At 34.2% G+C, this 15,733-nt stretch overlaps 2 protein-coding genes and 2 long non-coding RNA genes across 7 annotated transcripts; 2 read left to right on the forward strand and 2 right to left on the reverse strand.

The window, feature by feature from the left end:
* Positions 1–1,220: 1,220 nt before the first annotated feature.
* On the reverse strand, positions 1,221–8,795 carry LOC110650210 (uncharacterized). Of its 4 annotated transcripts, XR_009141978.1 has the most exons (5): positions 8,494–8,795; positions 7,471–7,715; positions 6,919–7,209; positions 6,694–6,807; positions 2,251–2,590 (listed from the first exon to the last, which is right to left on the reverse strand). It is a non-coding gene; the product is annotated as an uncharacterized LOC110650210 (long non-coding RNA). The 4 variants fall into 4 exon arrangements; XR_009141976.1 differs by lacking the exon at positions 2,251–2,590 and adding an exon at positions 1,221–1,672 and having other exon boundaries at positions 7,471–8,795; XR_009141975.1 differs by having other exon boundaries at positions 7,471–8,795.
* Positions 8,796–8,912: 117 nt separating this feature from the next.
* On the forward strand, positions 8,913–10,282 carry LOC110650209 (E3 ubiquitin-protein ligase RZF1-like). Its single transcript, XM_021805059.2, has one exon. The coding sequence runs from the start codon at positions 9,202–9,204 to the stop codon at positions 10,132–10,134; it is 933 nt and encodes a 310-aa protein (XP_021660751.2). The 5' UTR covers positions 8,913–9,201; the 3' UTR covers positions 10,135–10,282.
* Positions 10,283–10,286: 4 nt separating this feature from the next.
* LOC131171316 (uncharacterized) lies at positions 10,287–13,544 on the reverse strand. Its single transcript, XR_009141979.1, has 2 exons — positions 11,773–13,544; positions 10,287–10,703 (listed from the first exon to the last, which is right to left on the reverse strand). It is a non-coding gene; the product is annotated as an uncharacterized LOC131171316 (long non-coding RNA).
* Positions 13,545–13,999: 455 nt separating this feature from the next.
* On the forward strand, positions 14,000–15,005 carry LOC131171315 (uncharacterized). The gene has a single exon (XM_058131049.1). It carries the CDS (start codon positions 14,100–14,102, stop codon positions 14,562–14,564), a length of 465 nt encoding a protein of 154 aa, XP_057987032.1. The 5' UTR covers positions 14,000–14,099; the 3' UTR covers positions 14,565–15,005.
* The last annotated feature ends 728 nt before the right edge of the window (positions 15,006–15,733 follow it).

Below are 15,733 nucleotides of genomic sequence, written 5' to 3' on the forward strand. Positions count from 1 at the left end.
AATATTTAACTTTTAACTTCATTTCAGGCTCTCTCTCCCTCCCTATTTTTGTCTACTCCATGCAAGTATATCAACGGTATGAATTTTCTAAATGTGAGTTGTGTACATAATAAGTTTCAGCTCCTGCAAAAATTGGGGTTTGGTCAAAAGAATAGGCCATGAACCACTAATAACAGTAGATTATGTGTTGTTCTATTCATCAAAGCCGCTGCCTGCAGTGCAGGCTATGGGGGATGAGATCCCAGCTGTTGGAAACCATCTCTTTTCTATATATCATCCAAAGAAATTGAAGGAAAATTTATTTATTTATTTTTTTAAAAAGACCTTGAACTGAACAATTATATATATGGTATTAAATCCTTAATTATAGACATTAATTCTCTAACAATTGAACATTTACTAGTATAAAATATAGTAGTAGTTGTTTTTGTTTAATGGGATAAGCTAATAAATTATTAAGGATAGCTGTAACGTGGTTATTGCAATTAAGAATATAAAGCATACAATTAATTTTTTATGAATTAAGCCAGCAGTGGTGACCTAACACTTTTGACTGACTCTTTCTTTGATTGGGAAGAAAATAGTATCAAAATAAGCTTTTCTTTCCTTATTTTCTTGGAATCATAAATACATATGAACAACCACATGCCAGTAATTTAGACATGTTCCTGATGTTTGTGGGATACAATTTAGAATATATATATATATATATATATATATATTCTCCAGGAAAAAAGGCAGCTCAAGGATTTATTTATCAAATTCCCAAACGAGTCCATTCCTCTGAAATAACAGAACAGACATATCTTGGTCATAACCTCTGGGAAAACCTCAAATTGCAAGTCCAGGAAAATAGAGATAAAAACATCAGGAATCCAAAGTTGTCTTGCCAATGTTTTTAGTTTTGTCAAAATTAAGACACTTTTCAATGAAAAGTCATGTCAATTTTGAAAGAATAGTCAATTCCAGAATTTCACAAAGGAAGCCATTTCCAAGTTCACTGTAATTGTTATAAAAGCAAATCTCATTCCTTCTAACTGTTCAAATGAGCTAAGACCATCAACCTTATGAAATGCAACACCTAAAAATTATTCTTTCCGATGTTATAGGTAAGAAGCATAGATTATGATTTTTATCAACATGCCAACACTAATTCCACCTGCAGTACATGCCCCATAGAATGCAATTGCTGAGGGTTCAGACCTTGAGGAACGGAAAACTGAAGGAAGAATGATTCTTATTATTGATACAGATCACAAGTACATCTGCTTTTTATATACAATTAGAATGAGAAGGAAAGAGATGAGATAGGAAAACAAGAGGGAGTTATATCATTTACCGAAGGGAGTACAGCAGTTACATAAGGCGGGAAAGTTTCAGCCAGTTGTAACAGTCTTTAACAGCTAACCAATTCAGCTGGTATAGCTCTAGTTAATTTTAACTTGGCTCATCTTACACCAGATTAACTAACCTAGCTACCCTCCATCTCTTTGCGACAGAAATAACTAGCCTGAACTTTTTTGGAAGCCGCTTCTTTATAATTGGTTTAGCACCACTACAGGGTCCTTCTGCAATTCACTGCCCATGGCATTGCAGTCAAAGCCCTTCAATGGATCTTTGGGCTCTTCAGTTCTCATGACCATGCATATCCACAACACTTTGACAATTCAATCTGTAAAACCAAAGCCACAAAAAGTGATCCAAGGAACTAATGTGAAAAAGAAGCATATTAAACAAACAGTTAAGAATAAGAACATGAGCATATTTCGGGTTTTAGAAACAGTAGCATTTCACAGTTGGTCTATACTTATTTTTCTTTTTCTTAAAGCAAAAAATAAATTTTAAAAAAATTCAAAGTGTAGAAAACATGAATTTGTAGTCCTTCTCTGGGGTTGAGAGAGTCATTGCTTCATGATATCTGTGGAGTAGCTTGTCACAGATTGTGTGTGACACCCCTTGTCAGTCTACAGTGTAGCCGAGTAAGATATGCTATACAATGTGCCGGAGCAACAAATCTTATTTTATTATAATTTACCCTTTTCTTAATTTATTTATTTGTCACAAAGTGAAATTTATGTCATTTAATTTATTTATTAAAATTTTGAATTAATTTAAAATTTTGAAAATTTTACAGAAAATCCAGCAAAGTGCCGACTAAAAATAAATAAAAATAAAGAAAACAGTTTTTCAGAACCTGTAGAAAATACTTCCAATAATTGTTCAAATCCACAACTCCAAATATGTCATCAATTCTCAACAAATTCTCATCAATTTCTCAAACTTTTCAATCATTCAATTCACATTATATTTATACTCAAATCATAAATAAATACTCAACTTTTATTTATGAATATTTATTTATGAACACAATTTACAGAAAATTTCATTAATACATAATCACATAAGTTCCAAATATATATGATAAAATAAAAGTTTAATTACAAAATGTACAAACATACAAACACAAAATACAAAATGTAGCCTAATATCCTACTAATGCACTGTAACTGAGAGGTGACACAGAACACTTGGAGATCTGATCCTCACCAGGATTGGGGTCTACTGGAATCACGCTCTGTATCTCCAGTACCTACACGTGGCAAAAGTAACGCGCTAAGCAATACTGCTTAGTGGTGCCAATAATAAAATAAAAAGAGTTAAAAAGAAATAAACATGCAGTGTATATGTTGATTTCTCATATGGACAAATTTTTGGTAATTATTTGTAGTATTATTTATTTGGTACTTTTTATATCAATAATTGATTAAAATTTATCAATATTTATTTTTTGTTGCCCAAGTAACTTATACCAGTTGACTGGACTGGATAACGGGTAAACTAGCACTGGGTACCAAGTACCTCAGGCTGTCACACCATCGGTCACAATGTGTCTCCCGGTGTGCAACAGAACAGCTAATAAGCTGTAATAAATATTAAGCACAAGGCCAAGTATCACAATAGTGTCAGAATGGCTAAAGCCATAAAATCACAGAATGACATGATGTCATATGCAGTACTGCTAGCAGAACCTTATTGGCATGCCAACCTATCCAAACTAATCACACTAAGCCTACTAGGGCATTTAACACTTTTAATTATGCAATTTTTTTTTGAAATTGAAATTTATTTGTTACTATTCATTCCATTAATCAACTAAAATGTTAACTTTTTCATAGACAATAGGTCTATTAGTTCTAATATCCTCGCCATACCACATTTTACATTCTAAAATTGTTGGCATTAGTTGTCAATACCATTATAAAGCTTAGTGTTGGTTATTTTAAAATTTTCAGATTTCAAGCACTAAGTTTACTATTCCATTGGTCATTTGTACAGTAGGAATTCTATGAAATTCTCTTCATAAAAGTTGTTCATTTATGTATCTTCTTTAATTTCCTTTTTGAATAACTCCATTTGGAGTTTTCTAGCTCAAGATATGCCAATTTGAATAAGGCTGGTTGGATTGGCATCTGCCCAGAATTTCTGGGCAGAATCCCATTCTGCCAGATTTGGTAGCTCAATTTTGGCAAACAATTTCATTTGGTTAAGTCCAGAATTAGAGTTCGTGTTCTACATAAAAATTGTTCTAAATTGTCTAAGCTTTTCATTGACATAAATTTCAGGTCAATTGGACCTTTCTACACTGAGTTATGACAAAATGAATGAACACTGTTCATTTGGTCATTTTGCCCAGGCAGAATGAATAGTACCCGGATTTGGTCAATTTTTAGGTCAGTCTATTATGGTTTTCTGGGCAGGGTTCCTTCATCAAAGTTGTGTCATTATGTATCTAATTTTATGTTCAATTGGCCCTGCACCAATTGAACCTACTCAACTCCAGTTATAGCTGCCCAAATCTGCTGGACTCACACCCAGTCCTGCAGGTCACACTAGGCAGCATACCTAACTTTAATTCCCATGGCACAAATCACTTCACTTCCTAATCACACATAGCCAAATGGTCACTAATTGACCATTAGAACTTCCTTTCATCAATACATGAGCAAAATCTCAAATTTGTGCCCCAAACCCTAACTCCAACCATTTCAATTCTTCAAACATATACATCAATGGATCAATTCATACTCCCAATGATGTATGCACAAAGTTTAAAGGATTAATTGACACTAACATTGAATGGAGTCACTTCTAAGCTTGCTAAATCTCACTTTTTCTTCTTCTAATTGCTGCCTCAAGCTTGCTCTAGTGGTAGAGGTAAATTTTTGTGAAGAGAGGATGAGATTTTAATGTGAATTGGAGTGGAGTTGAAAGCTTAATGAAGCTTTAATGATGGATTGGGGTTGGAGAGGGATTTCGGCTGGGCTATGAGATGAAGAAGAGTGCAGTTTTTATTTTCAAATATCTGCCCATTTTACTCTTTTAATTGGGTTTATAAACATGTGTCACAATATGATTGGGTGGAAGTGTTTTAATGACATCATAGTGATGTCAAAATTCTAATTTAATTCATTTTCTTTCATTTTCTTTTCTACTCATTTTCAATTAAATTTTTAGCAATATTTATTTATATTTTATGTCATAATAATTATTTATTTAACTGCACAAGTTGGCCAAAAATCATCTTTGAAAACAAAATGATCAAAATGCCCTCTGTTTGGCTTATTGAGTCAAAATCGTCTGTACCAATCTAAAAATTTTTCTAAGCATTTTCTTGGCATTCTAATGCCATCAAAACCTCAATGACTCTTCTCTGGAGTCCCAAAAACTATTTCAAGAATTTTTCCCCTGGGTTTAACGCTTCTATCTGTGAAAACAACAACTTCCCATTAAGTTACCCATCGCTAGGGTACCGGCTCATTTAACTTTGTTGTATTTTAGTTTTAAAAATTTTCTTACTATTATTTGAGTTATTTATGACTCCTCACTCTAGTCTATATATAGTTCCAGACATTCTGGCTGTCTGGAACGACATTGGTCATCGAAACAATAGAATGTACGGATTGGCTACAGTCAAGGTGTTACATTGTGTCCTTGATTAGTTGCTTGTGTCTTTTCCCTTTCTTCCCAAAAAAAGATGATAACATGTAGGGATCAACATCGATTCTTCAACAAGAAATTCTCATCAAACTCCCACACATAACAGATTATTTTGTAATAGCTTCCATATACATAAAATGGAAAAAACATATATATAGATCACATCATAATCCAATAATACCATTTACATTCTCACAGCAGAACTTGTTATCCGTCCAGCTGATTTAAAGAAATGTCATCAAAAAACAATCATAGTTCAAACAGCAGTGAACATATACTCAAAAAAGTTTGCACGTGCATTTCCCATTAGAGTAAATGCTAATAAGAATTGCTACGTTTTTCTCACACAAATAAATGAAGTAGCCAGAAAATTATCTAAACAATTAGCACAACTTATTTCCCCCAAAACTCTACATCACAATCTTTCTTGGTTTATTTGTTTTGCATCTAGGTTCATCTTAATTTAGCTTACAGGGATTTTTGTAATTTGACGAGTCTCTATAATTACCTATTTAGTTATCAGTTTCTTAATTTGAATACTATTAGTTAATATTTAACTTTTTACTTCATTTCAGGCTCTCTCTCCCTCCCTATTTTTGTCTCCTCCATGCAAGTACATGAATGGTATGAATTTTCTAAATGTGAGTTGTGTACATAATAAGGTTCAGCTCCGGCAAAAATTGGGGTTTGGTCAAAAGAATTGGTCATGACCAACTAATAACAGTAGATTATGTGTTGTTCTATTCATCAAAGCCGCTGCCTGCAGTGCAGGCTATGGGGGATGAGATCCCAGCTGTTGGAAACCATCTCTTTTCTATATATCATCCAAAGAAATTGAAGGAAAATTTATTTATTTATTTTTTTAAAAAGACCTTGAACTGAACAATTATATATATGGTATTAAATCCTTAATTATAGACATTAATTCTCTAACAATTGAACATTTACTAGTATAAAATATAGTAGTAGTTGTTTTTGTTTAATGGGATAAGCTAATAAATTATTAAGGATAGCTGTAACGTGGTTATTGCAATTAAGAATATAAAGCATACAATTAATTTTTTATGAATTAAGCCAGCAGTGGTGACCTAACACTTTTGACTGACTCTTTCTTTGATTGGGAAGAAAATAGTATCAAAATAAGCTTTTCTTTTCTTATTTTCTTGGAATCATAAATAAATATGAACAACCACATGCCAGTAATTTAGACATGTTCCTGATGTTTGTGGGATACAATTTAGAATATATATATATATATATATATATATATATAGCCCAGGAAAAAAGGCAGCTCAAAGATTTATTTATCGAATTCTTAAATGAGTACATTCCTCTGAAATAACAGAACAGAAATATCTTGGCCATAACCTCTGGGAAAACCTGAAATTGCAAGTCCAGGAAAGCAGAGATAAAAACATCAGGAATCCAAAGTTGTCTTGCCAATGTTTTTAGTGTTGTCAAAATTAAGACACTTTTCAATGAAAAGTCATGTCAATTTTAAAAAATTAGTCAATTCCAGAATTTCACAAAGGAAGCCACTTCCAAGTTCACTGTAATTGTTATAAAAGCAAATCTCATTCCTTCTAACAGTTCAAATGAGCTAAGACCATCAACCTTATGAAATGCAACACCTAAGAACTATTCTTTCCGATGCTATAGGTAAGAAGCATAGATTATGAGTCAAGAAACAAGTACCTTTGACTTTCTTGGTTATTCATATCTCTATCAACATGCCAGCACTAATTCCACCTGCGGTACATGCCCCATGGAATGCAATTGCTGAGGGTTCAGACCTTGAGGGACGGAAAACTGAAGGAAGAATGATCCTTATTATTGATACAGATCACAAGTACATCTGCTTTTTACATACAATTAGAATGAGAAGGAAATAGATGAGATAGGGAAACAAGAGGGAGTTACATCATTTACAGAAGGGAGTACAGCAGTTACACAAGGCGGGAAAGTTTCAGCCAGTTGTAACAGTCTTCAACAGCTAACTAATTCAGCTGGTATAGCTCTAGTTAATATCAACTTAGCTTATCTTACACCAGATTAACTAACCTAGCTACCCTGCATCTCTGTGCGATAGAAATAACTAGCCTGAACTTTTTTGGAAGCCGCTTCTTTATAATTGGTCTAGCACCACCACAGGGTCCTTCTGCATTTCGCTGCCTATGGCATTCCAGTCAACCAACACTTTGACAATTCAATCTGTAAAAACAAAGCCACAAAAAGTGATCCAAGGAACTAATGTGAAACAAAAGCATATTAAACAAACAGTTAAGAATAAGAACATGAGCATATTTCGGGTTTTAGAAACAAGAGCATTTCACAGTTGGTCTATACTTATTTTTCTTTTTCCTAAAGCAAAAAGTAAATTTTCAAAAATTCAAAGTGTAGAAAACATGAATTTGTAGTCCTTCTCTTGGGTTGAGAGAGTCATTGCTTCATGATATCTGTGGAATAGCTTACCACAGATTGTGTCTTTGATTGGTGCTTGTGTCTTTTCCCTTACTTCCCAAAAAGAGATGATAAAAAATGTAGGGACCAACATAGATTCTTCAACAAGAAATTCTCATCAAGCTCCCACAAATAACAGAATATTTTGCAATAGCTTCCATATACATAAAATGATAAAATGGAAAAAACACATATACAGATCACATCATAATCCAACAATCCCATGTACATTCTCACAGCAGAACTTGTTATCCATCCTGCAGCTTTAAAGAAATATTATCAAAAAACAATCCATAGTTCAAACAGCAGTGAACATATGCTCAAAAAAGTTTGCACGTGCATTTCCCATTAGAGTAAATGCTAATAAGAATTGCTACGTTTCTCTCACACAAATAAATGAAGTAGCCAGAAAATTTTCTAAATAATTAGCACAACTTATTTCCCCCAAAACTCTACATCATAATCTTTCTTGGTTTATTTGTTTGCATCTAGGTTCATCTTAAGATAGCTTATAGGGAATTTTCTTGTAATTTGATGAGTCTCTATAATTATCTATTTAGTCTACCATGTTCGTAATGAAATATTTAGTATTTAATGTAAAAATATCTTCACTTGGTCAAATATATGAATTCACAAATGCTGCTGCATTATTGCTGTAAAATCTGAAAGTTGATTCTACAAATATTTAAAGGTGTTTTCAATAGAAACTCAAACTTAAACTATCAAAGACAGAATAGGATTGCAAGTTAGGAAACCCCCCATTAATTCAGCTACGTATTCAGTTCCAATTTTTAATCAAGTTATTTCCCTTATCCACTCATAAACTGTTATTTCTTCGTACTTTACTCCTATTGTCCTAATGCTGCACATGGGTCATCATGAACAGATAAACAAAGAAAGTTATAAAGAATCCCAAAACAAGTCAGGTAACTCTGGTACCACTCTACACAAACAGCTTTGAAATTTCCACGAAGAAAAACAATGTCGAAGGAATGCATAAGCTTGACGCTGAAACAATAACAAAGAGACATTTACCAATTCATACAGACAAATGAACAAACAGATGGTGTTCACGAGTGCCAATATAAAATCAAGCTTCATCCCTTGAATCGAAAAGAAACGTAGAAAAACAGTGAAGTCCCATTAAAGAAAATAAAAAGCTCGACTCATTCCCCACTTCCCATAACCTAAACGAAATCAAATCCGTAAATCCGAAATATGAATCACAGCAAAATCATCGAAATGGGCAACATGCACCCCAAAAAATGATAATAAAGAAAATAACACCAAAATCACAAAAGCAGAAACTACTACTACTAATGATGGTAATCCAGAGAGATTACCCTGAAGAAGAGGAAGCTTTTTTTTTTTCTTCCCTTCGAAGGGTTTCTCACCGGGACCTCTTCGACTTTCGTGGCTTTAAGGAACAAAGGTCATTTTCGTCCAACAAAAAAAGTAACATTCTTTTCCGCCTTCAGAAGGTAGCCGTTAAGCTTTCCCTCGCAATTCAAATCTCATTCTTTCCTTTGTATGGAGAATGAAGATAGACACAGGTAAAGAAAGGATAGCTTTATGCAAGCCAGAAAAGCCATTCTTTTCTGAGTACTTCTACATATGTTTGTATATATATTCTCTCATTTGGAACTCTTCTTCCCAAATCCCAAGGCAAATTCTTGTTGAGAAATAACATAAACCCAGAAAAGCAGAAACCCAAAACGACCAACCCCACAAGAAATACGGACCATGTCTTTGAGCCCACCTAGGACAAGAACAAATGACACGACCACAAGAACCTACCAGCCATATTGGTGCTACCAGTGCCATCGAAGGGTCAGGATTGCTGCGTCAGACCCATCAGAAATCATCTGTCCTCGATGTTCCGGGCAGTTCCTTTGCGAGGTTGAGATGAACAGACCGAGATTAGTTGTTGATTTCACTGCTTTTGATCCCTCGCCTGTAGTCCGCTCACTTGAAGCGCTGTCTCTTATGCTTGACCGGCCAATTAGAAGGTTTAATTATTTCGGTTTTGATGATAATCTGGAATCCCAATATCGTGGACGGTACTGGTTTCGGAGACGAAATCAATGGGACCCTGATCCTGAAACCCGTCCCTGGAGGCTTCGAAATCAGAATTTAGATGGGAGAGTGCACTCGGAAGATGTACCTGGACTCCCATCTAGACCAATAACCGAACCAAATTTGCCACCTGAAAACCCGATGCGCCCCATGGTTAGCCTGAGGGACTACTTTTTCGGCCAAGTCCTAAACGAGCTGATCGAACGAGTGACCCAAAATGACCGACCAGGTCCGCCGCCGGCATCCGAATCAGTTATCAACGCAATATCAACGGTGAAGGTCACAGGAAGTCATTTGGTGAATGAATCGCATTGTCCAGTCTGCAAGGAAGATTTCAAAGTTGGAGAGGAGGCAAAGGAGCTACCTTGCAAACACATATACCATAATGATTGTATTGTGCCATGGTTAAGGTTACACAACTCTTGCCCAGTCTGTAGGAAAGAGTTGCCGCCTGTGCCTGAAAATAGCACTCCTACACATGATGATCATCGTGAACATGTTGATCATCGTGAACGCGAGCATGTAGATGCCAGGAATGGAAGGTACCTGACGTTGATGAGGCAATTGGGAAACTTGTGGCCAGATCGTCCAAGGTATTGAGGAATCTGTCCTCATGGAGAGCATCATGGTGCTTTTCATGGACGCGAGATTTGATCAATACTTGTTGAAGATTCTATCTTTACAGCAATATTTAAAGATTATATATAGTATCTGATTATTTAAAGAATGAATTCAATTCATTCTTGTAGATATTAGCCCAAAATATTCTTTAGCCCTGAAAGCCCTAAAGTTGATATGAATTTCATGTTTACATGTTTCTATATATATACATGTTTGTTGGGAATGTAAGAATATAAACTATGGATGTGGAAAGAAATCCTGTATAGCTGGTAGATTCAGTAACCTTCTACTCTTTCCTTGCTGGTAATTGTTAGCTCCCAATAAAAGTCCTGTTCTTTGTGCATCTTGCGTGCATTGCTAATTTGTTTTATGTCTATCTTGTATTATGGTATGGTTATCCTTGCAAAGATGATGGTCCTGAAATTTTATCCAGAATCTCTTCCACAAGAAGTCCAGCATCTGAGAAAATTCTTGGCTGGTGTGCAGCAACAGCCGAAGTGTCTTTTAACATTTTCCACAGTAACAGAAGCTAGCCTCGGTAGTTTTTACTGCATAAATAAAAATGAAAATTATACAATGGATCATAAATGAACTAGAAGTCACTTGGGGAATAATTACACTTCAGAAGCTTGACTGACAAAATGTGATCAAGCTTGTAAGCTGTTATTGCATGAATAAGCAACCAGGAAATATCATAGCATGTTTTCATTTACATATTTATTTTGTTTTTGTCAATCTAATCAATTTCATAACGTCAAATCGTAAGAATGTTATTAAAATTTATAAATTTATTAAATTAATAAAGAGAATCACTCCCTGAAAAATTTTATTATAATAGAATTCTCCTAGCAAATTACAATTAGATATTAAAATTAATCATGACTTGTTCCCGGTAAAAAAAAAGTTTGCTTAAACATAAACATAAATTTCAAGTTCTAATAAACAAATAAAATATAATATTAGATTATATTTAGTTCATAATTATATACACACATATAAATATATATAATTATATTGAAAGTATATAATATATCTAAAAACATATAATAAAATATGTGTATAAATTTAATTCTTGATTCGATTTTAATTTGATTCTGGTGCAGTTTCAATTTGATTTAAAATATCAAAATAAAATTAAAATATTAAAATAATTTCGATTTGATATGATTTATGTCAATTCTACACGACCATAATTTTAGTAGAAGTAATTCACTCTACAATCTTAGATGAGCCAATGGAACTGTCATAGTTATTTTTTACTTAAATAAGATAATTAATTATAATATAATAATAATCCTATCAATATAGATTCTCTTATCCTGTCTTTATCCTACCAATATAGATTTTTTTTTTATTTCTTTAATTATTTTTAAAATTATTATAAAAATAAAAAATTCAAGCAGATATATATATCAATGAGTTAGTCTTTTGAGATTCACGGAAATAGATAAATGCGTATATGTATTTATAAGAGTTAGCATGCCATAATAGAATTGTCATTATTTTACTACAAAATATGTCTTTTTTTTTTATGTGCGTTTATCTTCATTAAAAAAACAAACTTATTATGAGTAATTTTTAATAGTTGTTTATGTGATTCTACAAATTAATACTCACTAATACTTAATCATTGAAAAAACAACTTTTAACAGCACTAATTGTTTTAGCACCACCACAGGGTCCTTCAGCAATTCACTGCCCATGGCATTCCAGTCAACCCCCTTCAATGGATCTTTCGGCTCTTCAGTTCTCATGACCATGCATATCCACAACACTTTGACAATTCAATCTGTAAAACCAAAGCCACAAAATCGATCCAAGGAATTAATGTGAAACAGAAGCATATTAAACAAACAGTTAAGAATAAGAACATGAGCATATTTCGGGTTTTGGAAACAGAAGCATTTCACAGTTGGTCTATACTTATTTTTCTTTTTCTTAAAGTAAAAAGTAAATTTTAAAAAAATTCGAAGCGTAGAAAACATAAATTTGTAGTCCTCCTCTTGGGTTGAGAGAGTCATTGCTTCATGATATCTGTGGAGTAGCTTATCACAGATTGTTTCTTTGATTAGTTGCTTGTGTCTTTTCACTTCTTCCCAAAAAGAGATGATAAAATGTAGGGATCAACATAGATTCTTCAACAAGAAATTCTCATCAAGCTCCCACAGATAACAGATTATTATGTAATAGCTTCCATATACATAAAATGGAAAAAACACATATATAGATCACATCATAATCCGATAATCCCATGTACATTCTCACAGCAAAACTTGTTATCCCTCCTGCTGATTTAAAGAAATGTTATCAAAAAACAATCCATAGTTCAAACAGCAGTGAACATATACTCAAAAAAGTTTGCACGTGCATTTCCCATTAAAGTAAATGCTAATAAGAATTGCTACGTTTTTCTCACACAAATAAATGAAGTAGCCAGAAAATTTTCTAAATAATTAACACAACTTATTTCCCCCAAAACTCTACATCATAATCTTTCTTGGTTTATTTGTTTTGCATCTAGATTCATCTTGATTTAGCTTACAGGGATTTTTGTAATTTGACGAGTCTCTATAATTATCTATTTAATCTAGTATGTCTGTAATGAAATATTTAGTATTTAATGTAAAAATATCTTCACTTGGTCAAATATATGAATTCACAAATGCTGCTGCATTATTGCTGTAAAATCTGAAAGTTGATTCTGCAAATATTTAAAGGTGTTCTCAATAGAAACTCATACTTAAACTATTAAAGACAGAATAGGATTGCAAGTTAGGAACCCCCCCATTAATTTAGCTACGTATTCAGTTGCAATTTTTAATCAAGTTATTTCCCTAATCCACTCATAAGCTGTTATTTCTTCGTACTTTACTCCTATTGCCTTAATGCTGCACACGGGTCATCATGAACGGAGAAACAAAGAAAGTTATAAAGAATCCCAAAACAAGTCAGGTAATTCTGGCACCATTCTACACAAACAGGGTTGAAATTGCTACGAAGAACAACAATGTCGAGGGAATACATAAGCTTGACGCTCAAACAATAACAAAGAGACAATTAACAATTCATGCAGACCAGTCACCAAACACATGGTGTTCACGAGTGCCGACATAAAATCAAGCTTCATCCCTCGAGTCGAAAAGAAACGTAGAAAAACAGTAAAATCCCACTAAAGAAAATGAAAAGCTCGACTCATTCCCCACTTCCCATAACCTAAACGAAATCAAATCCATAAATCCGAAACATGAATCACAGCAAAATCATCAAAATGGGAAACTTGCACCCCAAAATAATGATAATAAAGAAAAGAACACCAAAATCACAAAAGCAGAAACTACTACTACTAATGATGGTAATCGAGAGAGATTAGGAAGCTTCTTTTTTTATTTTTTATTTTTTATTTTTTCCTTCGAAGGGTTTCTCACCAGGACCTCTTCGACTTTTCGTGGCTTTAAGGAACAAAGGTCATTTTCGTCCAACAAAAAAAGTATCATCCCTTTCCGCCTTCGGAAGGTAGCCGTTAACCTTTCCCTCGCAATTCAAATCTCATTCTTTCCTTTGCATGGAGAATGAAGATAGACACAGATAAAGAAAGTATAGTTTTGTACAAGCCAGAAAAGCCATTCTTTTCTGAGTACTTCTACATATGTTTGTATATATATTCTCTCATTTGGAATTCTTCTTCCCAAATCCCCAGGCAAATTCTTGTTGAGAAAGAAAATAAACCCAGGAAGCAGAAACCCAAAACAACCAACCCCACAAGAAATAAGGACCATGTCTTTGAGCCCACCAAGGACAAGAACAAATGACACGACCACAAGAACCTACCAGCCATACTGGTGCTACCAGTGCCGTCTAAGGGTCAAGATAGCCGCGTCAGACCCATCAGAAATCATCTGTCCTCGATGTTCCGGGCAATTCCTTTACGAGGTTGAGATGAACAGATGTCGGAGACGAAATCGATGGAACCTAATGCTGAAACCCGTCCCTGGAGGCTTCGAAATCAGAGTTTAGATGGGAGAGCGCACTCGGAAGATGAACCTGGACTCCAATTTAGACCAATAAGGTGGATCGACCTCAGGCCAATAACCGAACCAAATTTGCCACCTGAAAACCCGATGCCTCCCAGGGTTAGCCCCAAGGACTACTTTTTCGGCCCAGTCCTAAACGAGCTTATCGAACGAGTGACCCAAAATCACCAACCAGGGCTGCCGCCGGCACCCGAATCAGTTATCAACGTAATACCAACGGTCAAGGTCACGGAAACTCATTTGGTAAATGAATCGCATTGTCCAGTTTGGAAAGAGTTGCCATCTGTTGAAAAGAGTTGCCATCTGTTCCTGAAAATAGCACTCCTGCGCATGATGATCATCGTGAACATGTTGATCATCGTGAACGTAAGTCTGTAGATGCCTCGAATGGAACGTATCTGACGTTGAGGAGGCAGTTGGGAAACTTGTGGCCAGATCGTCCAAGGTATGGAGGAATCAGTCCTCTTGGAGAGCATTATGGTGCTTTCCATGGACGCGAGATTTGATCAGTACTTCATGAAGATTATTCTATCTTTACAGCAATATTTAAAGATTATATATGGTATCAAATTATTTAAAGAATGAATTCAGCTTCATTCTTGTAGATATTAGCCCAAAATATTCTTTTGCCCCGAAAGCCCTAAAATTAATATGAATTTCATGTTTACATGTTTATATATACATGTTAGACTATGGATGTGGAAAGAAATCCTGTATAGCTGGTAGATTCAGTAACCTTCTACTCTTTCCTCGCTGGTAATTGTTAGGTCCCAATAGAAGTCGTCTTCTTTGTGCATCTTGCGTGCATTGCTAATTTGTTTTAGGTATATCTTGTATTATGGTATGGTTATCCTTACAAAGATGATGGCCCTGAAACAGAATCTCTTCCACAAGAAGATCAGCACCTTAGAAAACGCTTGGCTGGTGTGCAGCAACAGCTGAAATGTCTTTTAACATTTTCTACAGTAACAGGAGCTAGCCTTGGTAGTGTTTACTACATAAATAAAAATGAAAATTATACAATGGATCATAAATGAACTAGAAGTCACTTGGGGAATAATTATACTCCAGAAGCTTGACTGACAAATTCGATCATGTTTGTAAGCTGTTATTGCACGAATAAGAACCAGGAAAAATCATAGCATGTTTTCATTTACATATTTATTTTGTTTTTGTCAATCTAATTAATTTCATAATGTCAATCTAAAAAAGTTTGCTTAAACATAAAATAATTGCTTAAAAGTCATAATTTTTTTAAATAATTCGACCTAATTCTTCATTATGAGCATAGTTTAATTTCACTCGAGGCCTTATGTTATTTTGTGTTTTATGTATATATACATACACATAAATTCCAAGTTCCAATAGAATTCACTTTTGAGTAATTATAGCTCAAGATCAAAGAGGAAGAATGGTAACTCTTAACCAGCAAAAGATAGCAAATATTTTCAGGGTCATTTGTAAAAAAATTCCAAGCTTCCAGCTCAAGTGTTGTGATCTTGCATTTGCATATAAGGCAGTGATATTTTTAATAAGGCATCTCCAGG

This window comes from Hevea brasiliensis, chromosome 12 (assembly GCF_030052815.1).
Source record: "Hevea brasiliensis isolate MT/VB/25A 57/8 chromosome 12, ASM3005281v1, whole genome shotgun sequence".
In the NCBI taxonomy this organism is placed as follows: Eukaryota; Viridiplantae; Streptophyta; class Magnoliopsida; order Malpighiales; family Euphorbiaceae; genus Hevea; species Hevea brasiliensis.